The 14,264-nt window shown below is 29.4% G+C and overlaps 2 protein-coding genes across 10 annotated transcripts; one reads left to right on the top strand and one right to left on the bottom strand.

The window, feature by feature from the left end:
• The first annotated feature begins 5,256 nt into the window (after positions 1–5,256).
• LOC8267941 (phosphatidylinositol/phosphatidylcholine transfer protein SFH13) lies at positions 5,257–10,692 on the top strand. Of its 8 annotated transcripts, none has more exons than XM_015726958.3 (15): positions 5,257–5,411; positions 6,196–6,290; positions 6,419–6,716; positions 6,852–6,951; positions 7,229–7,495; positions 7,953–8,030; positions 8,106–8,210; positions 8,295–8,344; positions 8,433–8,532; positions 8,673–8,771; positions 8,857–8,967; positions 9,069–9,231; positions 9,431–9,810; positions 9,912–9,986; positions 10,324–10,692. In XM_015726958.3, exons 2-15 carry the CDS (start codon positions 6,284–6,286, stop codon positions 10,342–10,344), a joined length of 1,854 nt encoding a protein of 617 aa, XP_015582444.1. In that variant the 5' UTR covers positions 5,257–5,411; positions 6,196–6,283; the 3' UTR covers positions 10,345–10,692. The 8 variants fall into 8 exon arrangements, with proteins under 8 accessions (XP_015582444.1, XP_015582440.1, XP_048234015.1 ...); XM_015726954.3 differs by having other exon boundaries at positions 6,413–6,716; XM_048378058.1 differs by having other exon boundaries at positions 5,277–5,546; positions 6,413–6,716.
• Positions 10,693–12,255: 1,563 nt separating this feature from the next.
• On the bottom strand, positions 12,256–14,160 carry LOC8267940 (pentatricopeptide repeat-containing protein At5g66520). 2 transcript variants are annotated; one of them, XM_048376566.1, is made up of 2 exons: positions 13,981–14,117; positions 12,256–13,868 (listed from the first exon to the last, which is right to left on the bottom strand). In XM_048376566.1, the coding sequence occupies exon 2, from the start codon at positions 13,810–13,812 to the stop codon at positions 12,415–12,417; it is 1,398 nt and encodes a 465-aa protein (XP_048232523.1). In that variant the 5' UTR covers positions 13,813–13,868; positions 13,981–14,117; the 3' UTR covers positions 12,256–12,414. The 2 variants fall into 2 exon arrangements, with proteins under 2 accessions (XP_048232523.1, XP_002531775.3); XM_002531729.4 differs by having other exon boundaries at positions 12,256–14,160.
• Between the last annotated feature and the right edge of the window lie 104 nt (positions 14,161–14,264).

The raw sequence follows: 14,264 nt of genomic DNA, 5'->3' as shown, positions 1-14,264 counted from the left end.
AACCAATTTTCTTTTTAATGACATTTCTATGTGATAATTGCATGAGGACACTGTGCTAAAAGATGAATCTTTTTTTCCCTTTTAAATGCCAAAAGACTAATTAAACTTAACTTTAGGTATTATGAGGAAACAATGCCTCATTAAGCTAATTAATATTATAAATCCCCCAATTAATCATGATATATAAGTATTAATGTGGACATGAGAATGCAGGTCTAGTCAGAGTAAAATGGTGTATGTGCTGTAGAACCAACTACAGCTTAAAGCCAAGTGGGTATAAGATTTAATAATTAATGGTAGGAAAGTAGGTCATTTTGAACCCTGCAAATGCACACATTCTCTACAATATTGGACTCTGACTAATCCATCATTTCTTCACCTCTTACATCCCTTTATTTTTTTTCCCCAAAAATAAATAATTAAAATTGTGAGCATTTTAAGCATAATGATGAGTTGACTACATATTTATAGAATTTGAAAATTTAAATTTTTTTCTTTTAATTTTAGTGATCTAGAGTGTGCTGAAATGATTTTTACATGTCAAAGATTTTAACATAGTAAAATTTAAAATTTTAATTAAATTAAAAAAAATTCTTAACATCTCATCTACACATTTTTTTAATAAAAATTTAGATGTTAATTTTTAAAATAGCATAACGTTACTATTAAAAATGAAAATCTTTTTACTGTATTTTAGAAGAGTTATTACTTTTAGAAAAAAATATAAAAATTAATTATGTGGTTTAACATCTTGACACAAGAGGTCATGCAGTTTTTTTGTAACACTTTATCCTGAAAATTAAAACATTAACAATTTGTGTCCAAATTCCTTAACACTGTTAATAGTTCTGAAAATCGATTCTCAAATGAAATCCGACTGCTACAAAATCGGTCTTGTCGAATAGACGACGAAATATAAAGTTCTCTAGTCTTATCAGATCATTTAAAATTTTCAAAATTGATTAATTTTTTTTAAAAAAAATCAACTTATAAGACTATTTTCTTTCTCTTTAATTTTTCTATTCAAATTCTATAAAAAAGTTCACATGGCTAATCTTTGATGAAAACTAAATTGGTAATGAATGAAATAATGGTAGAATTGTAACAAATTAACAGAATGAACTATAGTTCTTTAATTAATAGTGTTAGTAAATTTAGATACAAACTATTAATGTTTAATTCTCAGAGTACTAAAATATTACAAAAACATAAAATCTCTTTTATAAAAAAGGTTAAACTATTCTTATTTTTATAATATAATTATTATAGTTATAGATCTATTGGATCTCAATAGATTTTAAAAAAGATTTCTTTATATAAATGACTATTTTATTGCAAAGAAAAAAAGGGAGTAAAAGATACAAGTACAAAGAGATAAAAATAAGGTATAATTTTTACTTTAACAGATGATATAATGATTATACTCGAACATAATTAATGTGGGAATTTCCATTTTCCTCAACATAGGGCATGGAATCTTTTATTTCAGAACAATATTATTATTATTAATAATAAAATAATTATATACCACTGAAATAAGTACACAAACGTATAAAAGTCCAAATAAATGATTTTCTTTTCCTTGGGGGTAAATTAGGTAATCAACATTAAAATTACAATAAAAAGGTACAAAAATCAGAATTATTGGAGTAGGCAATAGGAGAGAATATGTTCCCTTCATAAGGCAGATGAATCGAATATTAAAAAATAAAAAATAAAAAATAAAATAAAATTGTCCATCAATATTTTGCTTGGTTGGTATCTTTAGTAACATTTATAAAATATTTATTTTGGTTGATAAGATTGGATTGGAGAAAGACAAATATTCTTAATCTTATGTTTATCACGCAAAAGGGATATTAATAAGAGAGATAGATTTTATCAAATTTTAATGCCCATTTTTGTTTTTATCTTTACCACAATATCTTTTAACATTTTATTTCAATTTTTTTGGTACGTAAAATTAATGATATATCGAAATATTTCATAAAGTTGGTAGAATAATAAATATGATTGATTTAAATAAATAATAAATATGTAAAAACTCTTAAAAAATAAAAAGATTTGAGTCTAAAGATAAAAATTAATATCTTATTTATTACTTTGATGTACAAAATGTTGGGAAACTAACTTATTATTATAAATATTATATTATTTTGTTTAATAATTATTTTAATTATGATAAAAATAGATAAAATAAAGAGGGTTATGGTCATTTTAGTGTCTATATTTTTAACTTTTTTTTTTCTATTTTATCTGTTTATACTAAAAACATAACTAAATAACAATTCATATTATTGTGTCCACTGTGTTATACGGTCCATTTTAATATACCAAATTCACATAAATTTGAATTCTTGGTAGTATCAAAAAGCCCTTCATAATATTATATTAGATGAGTTAAATATATAAATTTAATTTTTTTGATGTACACCAAAAAGAAAAAATGTAAATTGATAAGGTTAATTTTTTATCTTTTCATTTGATAATTGGAAAAAGAAAACAAAAAAAGAAAACCTAAATTCTTGCTTGGGTAGTATTAAATTGGACATAATAGGTGTTATATTGCTCTAGGTACTAGTACTATCATAGCCTTATCCACGAATTAATTAAGGAATACTACATTTCATGAATTTCGTGATGAAATAATTATATAATTAATATTCTATTTATTTCACATTAACCAATATTTATTATTTTCTTTATTTTATATATCTAATATAATATTAATTTTTTTAATTTTATTTTTCGTGTTGAAATAGATATAATAATTACAATATTTATAAAAAAATAAATTAGTATAGTTTAACTAGCTATTTTTATAATTAAATATATTAAATATTTTTTAATCCGACTGAACTATTAAACGACAGTTAATATAAAATAGTAGAGATAAAAATTTATTTTAATTAAAAAATATTTAAAGGCTGATTAAATTTTAGATGAGAAATTTTGTAAAAACATAGATCTAGCTTAAATTCATCATTTGACAAATAAAAAATAGTCTAAATTTATAGATTTTAAAAAAATTCCTTTTTTTCTAAATTTCTCATTTTTAGGGTTTTAATTTCCTACCTAAGTGATGAAAAAGTACAAAATCCATCATTTTAAAAGAATGATAGATTATTATATTACTTTTTTATTTTAATATTATCCCTAATAAATTTGTCTTATTCTAAAATTATCTTTAACTTTAAATAAAAATTTATTATTTTATGTTTAATCCAAATGATGAGATTTTAAAAATTCATAGATTTTAAATGTGTAGATTCCAAAATCTCCCAAATAATATCTTAATAGGCTTAATTATCAAAAAATAGTTAAATATAACTAAATTACCATTCTATAGCTATTATTAAAATTCATTATACTCTCTTATAAACTTATAAAATTTTGTAAAAGTGTTTATAGATAAGAGTGATACAAAAATGAAATAGAAAACGAAAGTTATGTATTAGATATATATAAAAAGATTAATTAATATAAAATAGAGGAAGTAACACGTTATTAAAAAGTTTAATTACTAATTAAATTATAAATTTTATATTTTCTAATAATTTTATTTAATTGTCTCAAAATTTTAAAATAAATATCTATAGTTTTAATTTATTTTTAAAAATATTTTAAATAATAATTTCTAAAATTTGACAATAAAAAAATAATATTACAAGTCAATTCAGTTTATTAACATTAAAATTAGTGAATTAATAAAAATTTATTACATTTAGATATAAAATATATAAAAAAATAACATATATATAAGATCTTGAATAATCATATTATTAAGTCTATGATAAACTATTTTTAGTTATTCATAATTATTATTATTTTAGTTAGTATTATAGATTTTTTCTCATTATTTTTTTATTTTAAAATTTAAAAATTATAACTAAAAATATTTTAAAATAATTAGATAAAATTATTAAAAAATATAATTTAATTTAAATTAAATCTTATTAAAAATAAAAAAAATACGTAAAGAAAAATAGTAGTAGTAAACTAATAAAACTGATATTTCAGAAAAAAACGTAAAACAGCTTAAAAAGTAGTATTATATTATATTGCATAATATTATATATTATTTACGAAGTAAAGCAAAGACACGAGAATCTAAACAAAAACAGCGAAAAAGGTGAAAAATGAACGGAGCACGCCGTTGCTTTCTTAAAAACATAAACCTATTCTTCCTGGTCGGTCCTCTTTTGCCTCCCATTAATCTTATACAAATTCAATTAGTTTTTTCTTTTCTTTTTTTAACTCCTTTTCAATAAAATAATAATATTTTTATGACAATAAATCACTCAACAATATTTATTCTTTAATAAACTAATCCCATATATAAGACTTTTCTTAAATTTAATTAAATTTATTTATTTTTCATATTTTAAAAATTTAAGTACTTTTCTATCTCATATTAATTATTATTATTTTATCTATTTAATAATAGTAATTTTTTTATTATTATATTAAAATAAATTTTATAAATTCTTAAATAATAATATAATATATTTTAAATATAGTGAACCCTATTAAATGTTTTTAATTCAGATAAACTACTAGAAAATAACAATTAGTATAAAAATAAAAGTAGTATTTATTTTCAAAACTAAGTATCGGTGTCTTGTTAATAACAAAATCCTAAAATAACAAAAAAGAAATTTGATATTCAGTTCCTATATCCGTATTTCTTTAAAATTATTATGGTACAAATATAACTACACAAATATATATTTTTCTCTTAAACTTTCTTAAACAATTTAATTAATTTTTAAATTTTACTTAATACATTTTTTAATTTGTTGCGCAACAAAAATAACATTAGAAAACAAATTTCTATATATAATATATAAAAGTATTTATATATATACACATATATTTTACCTACTCAATTATCAATGGTTTGGCCAAATTTGGCATTTAAACCTGTCAGGTTATTCACTAAATTTAATTTCAATTTAGCTGAATCAGAAAATAAATTAATAAATAAATAAATAATTAATTAACAAAAAAACAAAATTGGTTTAAAAGTCAAAATCTTTGCTGTTTTTTTTTTTTCGTAACTATAAAATACCAAATATAATTCTAGCAAATATCTGTAAAACAAATAAGAAAATTAAATGACACGTCAGCAGAAAACTGCGGTGAATAAAAAGCAAGCATTAAAACACACACTCCCTCGAAACTTCAGCACTTCGCATTTATTATTCTTTTTTTTTTCTTCCTTCTCTTTAAATTAAAAAGAAAAAAGAAAACAGAAGAATTTAATAGAGAGAGAGAGAGAGAGAGAGAGAGGTAGAGAGAGAGAGGTAGAGAGAGAGTGAAACACTTGCTTTTTCTTCTTCTTCATCATCTTCTTGTTGTTGTTGTGTGAACCGATGCTTGTTGGGTTTGTAGCTTCTCAGATTCATTCGGTGCGTTTTGTATAAGCATTGCTAAAGTTTTTGTTGTTTTATTTTGGGTGTATTTAATGGTGAAGTTATGGGTGAGATCCGTACGGTTAGTGTCGGCATTGGAGAGATTTAAAAGTTGTAGCAGTGGTGGTTTTGGTATAAATGTGACAACTGATGGTTTATGTACTGCGCTTCTCTTAACTGTTTTTGCCCTTTTCCCCTTGCCATTTATGAGTTTTAGAGCTCATTATTATTATTGCTATAATTATTATTATTCTTGTATTTTCTTTTTGCAGTTTTTTTATTTATGTTTTTTTTTTTTTTTAAAGTTTTGGTGTGTAATTAGTATTTCTTCTTGACAGAAGATTGATGCTTTTGGAAAGCTTATTAATTGGGTTCTTGGTTTGTTCAAGGAGATTGGAGATTTTCTTTCCTTTTTTAAAGTGCATTTTGGATTACCTTTTATTTTCTTATCTTTTTTTACAAGATTTAGATGCTTCAGATCCCTTGATAAATTTCCAGATATTGAGAATTGTATTTCTGTTTGATTTATTTCAGGTGATTGCTTGATGCCATTTTCGTTTTAAATTAGGATAAAAGAAACAACCATAAAAAATAAACTGGGATAGTTTGTGATTAGGCACTTGATTGCTCATTGGGTTTATGTGCTGTATTTTGTTCTTATTTTATTTTTTTAATTTTTCTGGGGACATGAAATTGCTGGTTTTTAATGTGAATCAGTTAAGATTAGAGTTTATTAATTATAACTTTTTGTTTGCTGTTTTTTTTTTCTCTATTCTGACAGTTTATGGTGGCATATATGTCTCTGTGGCTGCTCTGAATCTGCTTGTGGACTCAGATAATTAGGGTTTTCTTTTTATCGAATCAGAGATATGTCAGGTCAGTTTAGCTATTCCTTAGATTGATCCTTGTAAACTGTAAAGTGTTATTCACATAATTCACAAAATATGGTTTTCCTATTAGTAATATTTGGTCTTTATTTACTCATTGTTTTCTTCAAGGACTAGAAGGAATTGGGGCTAGTGATGAAATCCGAGAGAGAAGATCTGATTTTGAAAATTCTGAAGATGAGAGACGGCGATCGAAAATTGGCAATCTCAAGAAGAAGGCATTAAATGCTTCTAATAAGTTCACTCATTCTCTTAAGAAAAGAGGGAAAAGGAAGATTGATTATAGAGTTTCTTCTGTTTCCATTGAGGATATCAGGGATGAAAAAGAGGAGAGTGTTGTACTAGAATTGCGCCATACTCTTCTTGAAAGGAATTTGTTGCCTCCTAGGCATGATGACTATCATACTTTGCTAAGGTCAGTTAGTCATTTCTTCTCAGAAAAAAAGGCATTGACCATTAATGAATTTCAGCAAATCCTGGAAGCTGGATATTATGAATATACCAGAACTATCGATTATGATTTTGTTTAACACTTTGTTTAATCTTGTAGATTTTTGAAAGCTAGAGAATTTAACATTGAGAAAACAGTTCACATGTGGGAAGAAATGCTTAATTGGAGGAAAGAGTACGGAACAGACACCATACTGGAGGTATTTCAAAATAATTTATGCCATTATACGTGTTTATTAACTTAGGATGTAGACTTTACTCTCTTTATGGGAGGAGTTTATTTCTTGTACATTTTCTCATTGTAGAAAGAATGTTAGTGAAACACAAACTTGGAGCTGCATTTGTAGGTAATTGATTTCTCATAGTTAGCCATGTATTAGAATATTTTTTCACTTTTCTATTGGAATTACAATTTATATCAGTGCTTACAATTATAGTTCAATTCTAGCATTAAATGAACTAGTGTTCAATTGTTAGGATTTTGGATTTGAAGAGCTTGATGAGGTCTTGCAATATTACCCTCAGGGGTACCATGGAGTTGATAAGGAAGGCCGACCAGTTTACATTGAAAGGCTTGGAAAAGCTCATCCCAGTAGACTGATGCGAATCACAACCATTGATCGATATTTGAAGTACCATGTCCAAGAGTTTGAGAGGGCTCTGGTGGAGAAATTCCCTGCATGTTCAATTGCTGCAAAGAGAAAGATATGTTCAACGACAACGATATTGGATGTGCATGGCTTGGTATGTCAAATTGCATCCAGATATGCAATTTAATTTTCGGCCCCATGCATTACTGTAGAATTTCCATGCATAATTTTGCTATCAATGTAGTTGTAGGGAATCTCTATCACTCTATACCTACAACTCTTTCTGTGCCTTGCTTACACTTGAAGAGTGAATTGAATCCCAATATCTTTTTTTTATGCTTTTGCGGAGTAGCTTTATAATTAGAACTTTCCTTGATCATTTTTTATGGTGAGTCAGTTGGGCAAGGACAAGAGAGTAAGTTCAGTCCCATCTTACAATTTCTATGATTCATTCTTTGTGGAGTCGCTGGATTTGGGAAAGGATAAGAGAATAAGTCTATAACAAGGATGTTGATAGATTTTCTTCCTTCATCAGTATCTGGTGTTTTTGATTCCTTGCAATTGGTTCTATGCAGAGTTTGAACTGGTCACTGATGTTATTTTAAAAACAGGGCATTAAGAATTTCACACGTACTGCTGCAAATCTCTTGGCTGCCATGACAAAGATAGATAACAGTTACTACCCTGAGGTATTAAAGTTTTTCTGAAATGTTCTCTTTACCCTGTTTAATTGAATTCAAGTGTTAACCATGCAATTTTTACAGACATTGCATCGGATGTACATTGTTAATGCTGGCCCTGGCTTTAAGAAGATGCTTTGGCCTGCAGCGCAGAAATTTCTAGATGCAAAGACTATTTCAAAGATACAGGTCGGTAATATCACTAAGCTTATAGTTTTTGATATTCTTTTTCCTTTAATCCCTACTAGCTATATTTAAATTTTAAAATCGCAGGTTTTGGAGCCCAAGTCTTTGCCCAAGCTACTAGAAGTAATCGACTCAAGGTATGTTTTTCTTTTTCCTCTTTTCCTAATAACTGTCTTACCTTTTGTGTTTAGCATCTATAAATTGTGTGCACATCTTCCTTTTCAGTCAATTGCCAGATTTTTTGGGTGGCTCTTGCACTTGTTCTGATGACGGAGGGTGTCTTAGATCAAATAAAGGTCCATGGAATGATCCTGAAATAATAAAGGTTGGCTATCTAGTAATGCTGTTTGTTTATGGCTACCCCCGAATTTTTATATGCTGCATTCATTGTGCTTTAAAGTGATTCTGGGACCTTCATATATGGAACTTGTATTTGTAAATTGATCTTGGCCATACCTTTTGTAGCTCGTGCAAAATGGGGAAGCAACTTTTGTTAGGCAAATCACTAGAGTATCTAAGAACGAGCGGAAATTTGACTCATCCCTTCAGATATACCCACTGAAGGCAAGTTTCAGTCTTTCTGGTGAAAACTACTTTTGTTACTATATTATCTTGTTGCTAAATATTTGATGTATTTTATATTGTTCAGGGAAGAAGTAGCGAGACATCAGCAGCAGAATCAGGGTCCGATATTGATGATCCTTCTTCTCCGATTGAACGAAGTTCTATGTTTCCACGTTTGGCTCCAGTTCATGAGGAAGTAAGCAGTCTTTTGTGATTCTAAGTCGCTGTAATGTTCGTGTGCTAACATTCATGTGCATCTTATGAATTAATCTTGTATGTAATATATGTCTTTTGCAGGTCAGAGCATCAGATCCGAGTGCCTATTACAGTTGCGATGATACTTTTCCTGTTGTTGAGAAGGCCAGACTAAGCAACTTGGGAGTAGGACATTCAGGAAATTTATCACTTAAAACCAATTATTTGGGTAACTTTCCTAGTGAAGTGGCATTAAAACTGGAAGGTATATTCTAATGCTTTCTTACTGCAATTGTCAATTATTATCTCTACTCATCTCTCATACCAACAAAGTTATGTCTTACTTTCTAAACTGTCAAGGTTGATTAGAAAACGAGTTTTAGTCATAACGCCATTTAGTTGTTGAGTTTCATCTGTTATTGCTGTCTCTGGCGAATATATATTAAAATTTTATCTGATTTCAGGTTACATCGTGCACTGGTTGGACATAGTCAAGGAAAAAGTTAGGAGAAGGCATAATATGTGCGGTGCTAAAATGTTGATGTTGTTTGTGGACAAATTGGTTGCATTTTTCCAGAGTCTACCATTTGAATTTTGGAGAAGGCAGAACAATGTTTTTCCATCCAATCTCGTGGAACCTGATGCTGGTAGTCATTCAATAGCTGTTGAAACTGAGAGTGAAGACCACATTCGCCCATGTATAGAGCGTCTAGAGAGACTGGAGAAAGTAGTTGAGGAAATTGGCAACAGGCCTGCTGCGATCCCATTGGAAAAAGAGCAAATGCTGATGGAATCTCTAGAGAGGATAAAGTCTGTGGAGTTTGATCTTGAGAAAACAAAGAAGGTATGGCCTTGTTACTTAAGATTTGCGACTTTAGATATCTGGAAGTTGGACTTCTAATCGTACTAATCATCATTCTATGTAAAATCATGCTGTTCTTGCAGGTATTGCATGCGACCATTATAAAGCAACTTGAGATAGCTGATTTGCTAGACAATTTACGGGAGTCTAGATGCAGGGTAAGCATCTTGTATTTGACTATTCATATTGAAAACTCTAATTTAAATAGAATTATATCATTTTAGCTTCATCTTGTCAAGCAACATGGAGAATGTGACCTATTGGAGTTGATAGTCTGGAGTGAGGTAAGATGCCTGGCTGCCATGTTGAAAATAGGCGGGTGAGGTCGTTACATGACTTTGAGTTGCAGCTAAAATGACTGAAAGTCAACTCTTGAGCTGGTTTCGTAGTCCAGGGATTTTGTTTCATCATTATCATGCCATCCCATATAATATGTATATATATTTATTTGTTTTTCCTTGGACAATGTGACATTGATGAGGAACCTTCTTGCAGCAAAGAAGATTGTTCTGTTGAATACTTGAAGTTTGATGCCGGTACATGCTATAAAGTGGTGAAACTGGGGATAAGCGGAGATTGAATTGCACAGATAGGAAACATGCGGGCAGCCGTGGCCGTCGGAAGACGCATGGGGAGGACCCCTCCTTTTTTTTTTTTTTTTTTTATATTAACATGAGGTGAAGAACCCCCCCGCCCCCGATTTTGTTAATCCTTCTTCCCTTGAATCTTTTAATCTCCCCTTTATAGTTAGTCCTTACAAAAGTTACAGTTTAGCTGAGCAGTTGGTCCTGATCTTAGCTTTGAAACAATGTAGAGAAAGAAAGAAACAGAAAAGAGTAAATGAAATGCGTTATAGCCAAAGTATATATCCTTTTCCTGTCCCTCTTTCCCCAACTTACCATTCCATTTTCAACAATGGGGAGTTTACCATTAGTCGAGTTTGTTGGAGATAAAAAGGTTAAATTCGGAAGTGTTTTTTCTTCCAATTTAGGGATTAAGGTATCAATCCTTGTGATTTCCTTCAGAAGGTTACTAAAAGAAGAGGGAGGTGATGAGACATGGCTTATTTCCGGGCATCGGAAACTGGTTCATCATGGTTTAGGTTGGATATTTTAAATTTTTTAAAACTTTTCACTTGTTCTTATTATATAAATTAGAATAAATAAAAGAAAAATAAATTTTATTAATATTAAACTAATTTTGCAAAATACATTTTAAGAAAATTTTCTTTTAAAAGAATTAAATAAAAAATACCTTACTCAATATGTAAAAATTAGTATCATATATACAAACAGAAAAATATAAAACTTATTTGACTTTATCTAACAAAATTTATTTTGGAAACATATACATTTGTCTTATTAGTTTAAAAGTTTATGAAACACTAAATCAAATATTTGTTTTTTCAAGCTTGAATTAATTTTTTTATGATCTTAGAAATAATATCAAATTTGGTTCATACATTCTTTTAATGAGCTTGAAAGAGTTAAAAAAATGAGCTGAATTTAAGCCAACCTTGAATTGTTCATATTGTTTACATCATATGTGTGCTATAATTTTTTTTTTACTTTTCTTTTTCTCTTATTTTATTTCTTCATTTTCTATAATTTATTGTTAATAATTTATTATACTTTTTATCTTAATTTCATATTTTCAATATATTTATATTTTCATTAGAAGACTGAAGCTTTATTAATAAATCAGTTTTTTTATAAAAACATAAAATTTAATTATATATTACATCTTATTTCACAAACTGATAAGAGGAAAGATCTCCTTCAAATAAAGTACAAACTACTAATACTCTAAATTCCATCACCACGACTAGATTGGATGTCAAAACATCTCCATATAGAGTGGCAAATGAAGCAATGTTTTTAGTACCTTATTCCTATTTTTTAATAAAATTAACTTGAAAGAGCATATTAAGATAAAAAAAAAAATTATTTTGTTCATAATTAATTTACAGAACTTTAACGAAATATAGACTAATATGATATGAATAATTATTTCTTTAAATTCGCTGTAATAGTGATAACTTATTAATTTACGAGTCATAAATATTGATAAGACTATTTTATTTAGCACCACATTAAAATGAACATAGAGATAAAGAATTTAAATTCAAAGCCTTTATTTTCCAAGAGTACATATTCTTTATCAAAATTAAGTGTATTTAGTACATCTAAAGTATGTATGGCAATGAAGAGGCAAAAAAAGAGGAAAGTATTTTAAAGAGAAGGAAAAAGAAAATATTAACCTATTATGTTAGATAGAAATAATCATTAAACGGAAAAAAAAAAGAGAATTATTAAGTTTGAATCTTTTTATCACAATAATAAAGATAAAAAATAGTTAACAAAGCTACGAATTGAAATTTTTTACACCTCATCAATTTCATATAGAAAAATAAAAATAAATAGTTAATAAACAGAAGAAAATATACTTTTAACACTTTATATTTAAAATCTTACATTGATTAAAATAATACTTGGTAAATTGCTATTAATGGTATGTAAATTCATGCTCCCTTGTTGTATGTCAGTTGTATATGTGGCATATGTTAAATCACCAGCAATTGGAAACTTATGCAGCCTCAAGTAACCCATTGAGCCCTTTCCACACCTCATATATCTCTGCAGCCTCATTATGAATGGTATCCCCTACTAAAAATTCATGAATTGTGCCATCTACTTCAATGAAACTGGAGCCACAAGTTGTTTCCATCCCTTGATCCTCGATCATCTTCCTTATCTTAGTAGCTTCCTGTTTCTCTCCTGCATTGCCAAACATCAGCCCTGCTAGCTTGTACCTGTCACCTGACCTTGGCTCAAGCTCTATCAAGTGCCTGAATGCCCAACTCCCTCTATTCAGGTCATTGTGAGTTCTGCATGCACTGAGCATTGACCCCCATATGACTGAATTTGGCTTTTCTGGCATTGAAATGATGAATTCTTCTGCTTCTTTTAGCTGCCCGGCACGGCCAAGGAGGTCTACCATGCATCCATAATGTTCAATGGACGGTCTTATCCCAAGATCTACTATCATTTGATTGAAATATAGCTTTCCCTCTTCAACATAACCAGCATGAGAGCAGGCTGACAATATGGCCACAAATATTACCCCATTTGGATAGATTCCATCAGCAACCATTTCCTCAAACAGTTCGAAACATTTTTTAGCTTGTCCATAGATAGCAAATCCTGATATTATAGCTCCCCATGTAACAATGTCTCTTCTAGGCATTTTTCGGAAGAATTTATACCCAGATTGTATATCACCACACTTGGCATACATGTCAATGAGGGTAGTGCTAAGTCTAATACTCATGTCAGCCCCTATTCTGTCAATATATGCATGAATCCATCTTCCTTGATGCAGTGCACCTAAATGTGCACATGCAGATAGCAAGCTCACCAGTGCCGATTCGTTTGGCAGGGTATGCGAAACCATCATATCTTCAAAGAGAGCTAATGCCTCGGTATGCATACCATTCTTTGTGCATCCTGTTATAATTGCACTCCAAGATGCAACATCTTTTGCTTTCATTTGATCAAACATCGCTCGAGCCTTGTCTACGTGACCCTTACTCAAGTACCCAGAAATCATTGAGTTCTTAGCAAGCGTGTTTTCCTCTGAGAACTCTCTGAGAACGCATTCTGCTTCAACTATGCTACCTGAGCTAGTATACATATGGATTAGGGAGCTATGAATGTGCGTGTTCGGGGAGATTCCTGCCTTAATTATCTGGCAATGTACTTGTTTACCTTCAGGAAGAGCTTTCTGATTGGAGCATGCTTTAAGGACAAAGGTGTAAGTGTAGTTGTCTGGTTTAAGGCATCCAAGTAAAAGCTCATTGAACAGTAACAAGGAATCATATGGACGCTTACCAAGCATTAGGCCCCTTATCATCGTGTTATATACGAACACATCGAGGTAAGGTATTCTCTCAAAGATCGACCGGGCATAACTGATCTCAGACATTGTAACGTAGGACTCAAGAAGCCTCCTCCCGCAGAGAGAATGATGGTTAAGGAGTCCTGAGACGACAAATTGAGCATGTAATTGTCTTACTTCATGCATATTTTGGCACAGTTGAAGCAATATAACTGTTGCTGGTGATCTAGTTAGAGTTGCGAAAGGTAATTTTACCTCTCTCTCTTTAGGAAAAAATGGGGATGCCATAGAAGAAGCCATGTGCTAGTTATGGAGAAGAGCAGCAGTAAAGGCTTTTTGCAGCCAATCAGGGTTGGAGTACCTTTTCCCTTGCAGGTACTTGGAGGAGGTTTGAAATATCTTTAATCTGACAAGTTAAAAGATTTGTATCACTCATTCATGGCCACACAAACCCTACCCAGGAAATAATGACATGTTTGATGACAGCTACTGTGTCTTTAGCCCATAGCAGAACTCGCAAGCCAATCTGGCACTAGTAA

This window comes from Ricinus communis, chromosome 1, assembly GCF_019578655.1.
Source record: "Ricinus communis isolate WT05 ecotype wild-type chromosome 1, ASM1957865v1, whole genome shotgun sequence".
NCBI classification, from domain to species: domain Eukaryota; kingdom Viridiplantae; phylum Streptophyta; class Magnoliopsida; order Malpighiales; family Euphorbiaceae; genus Ricinus; species Ricinus communis.
Note: the sequence above shows the minus strand (reverse complement) of the source record. Positions and strands in the feature narration are given on the sequence as shown.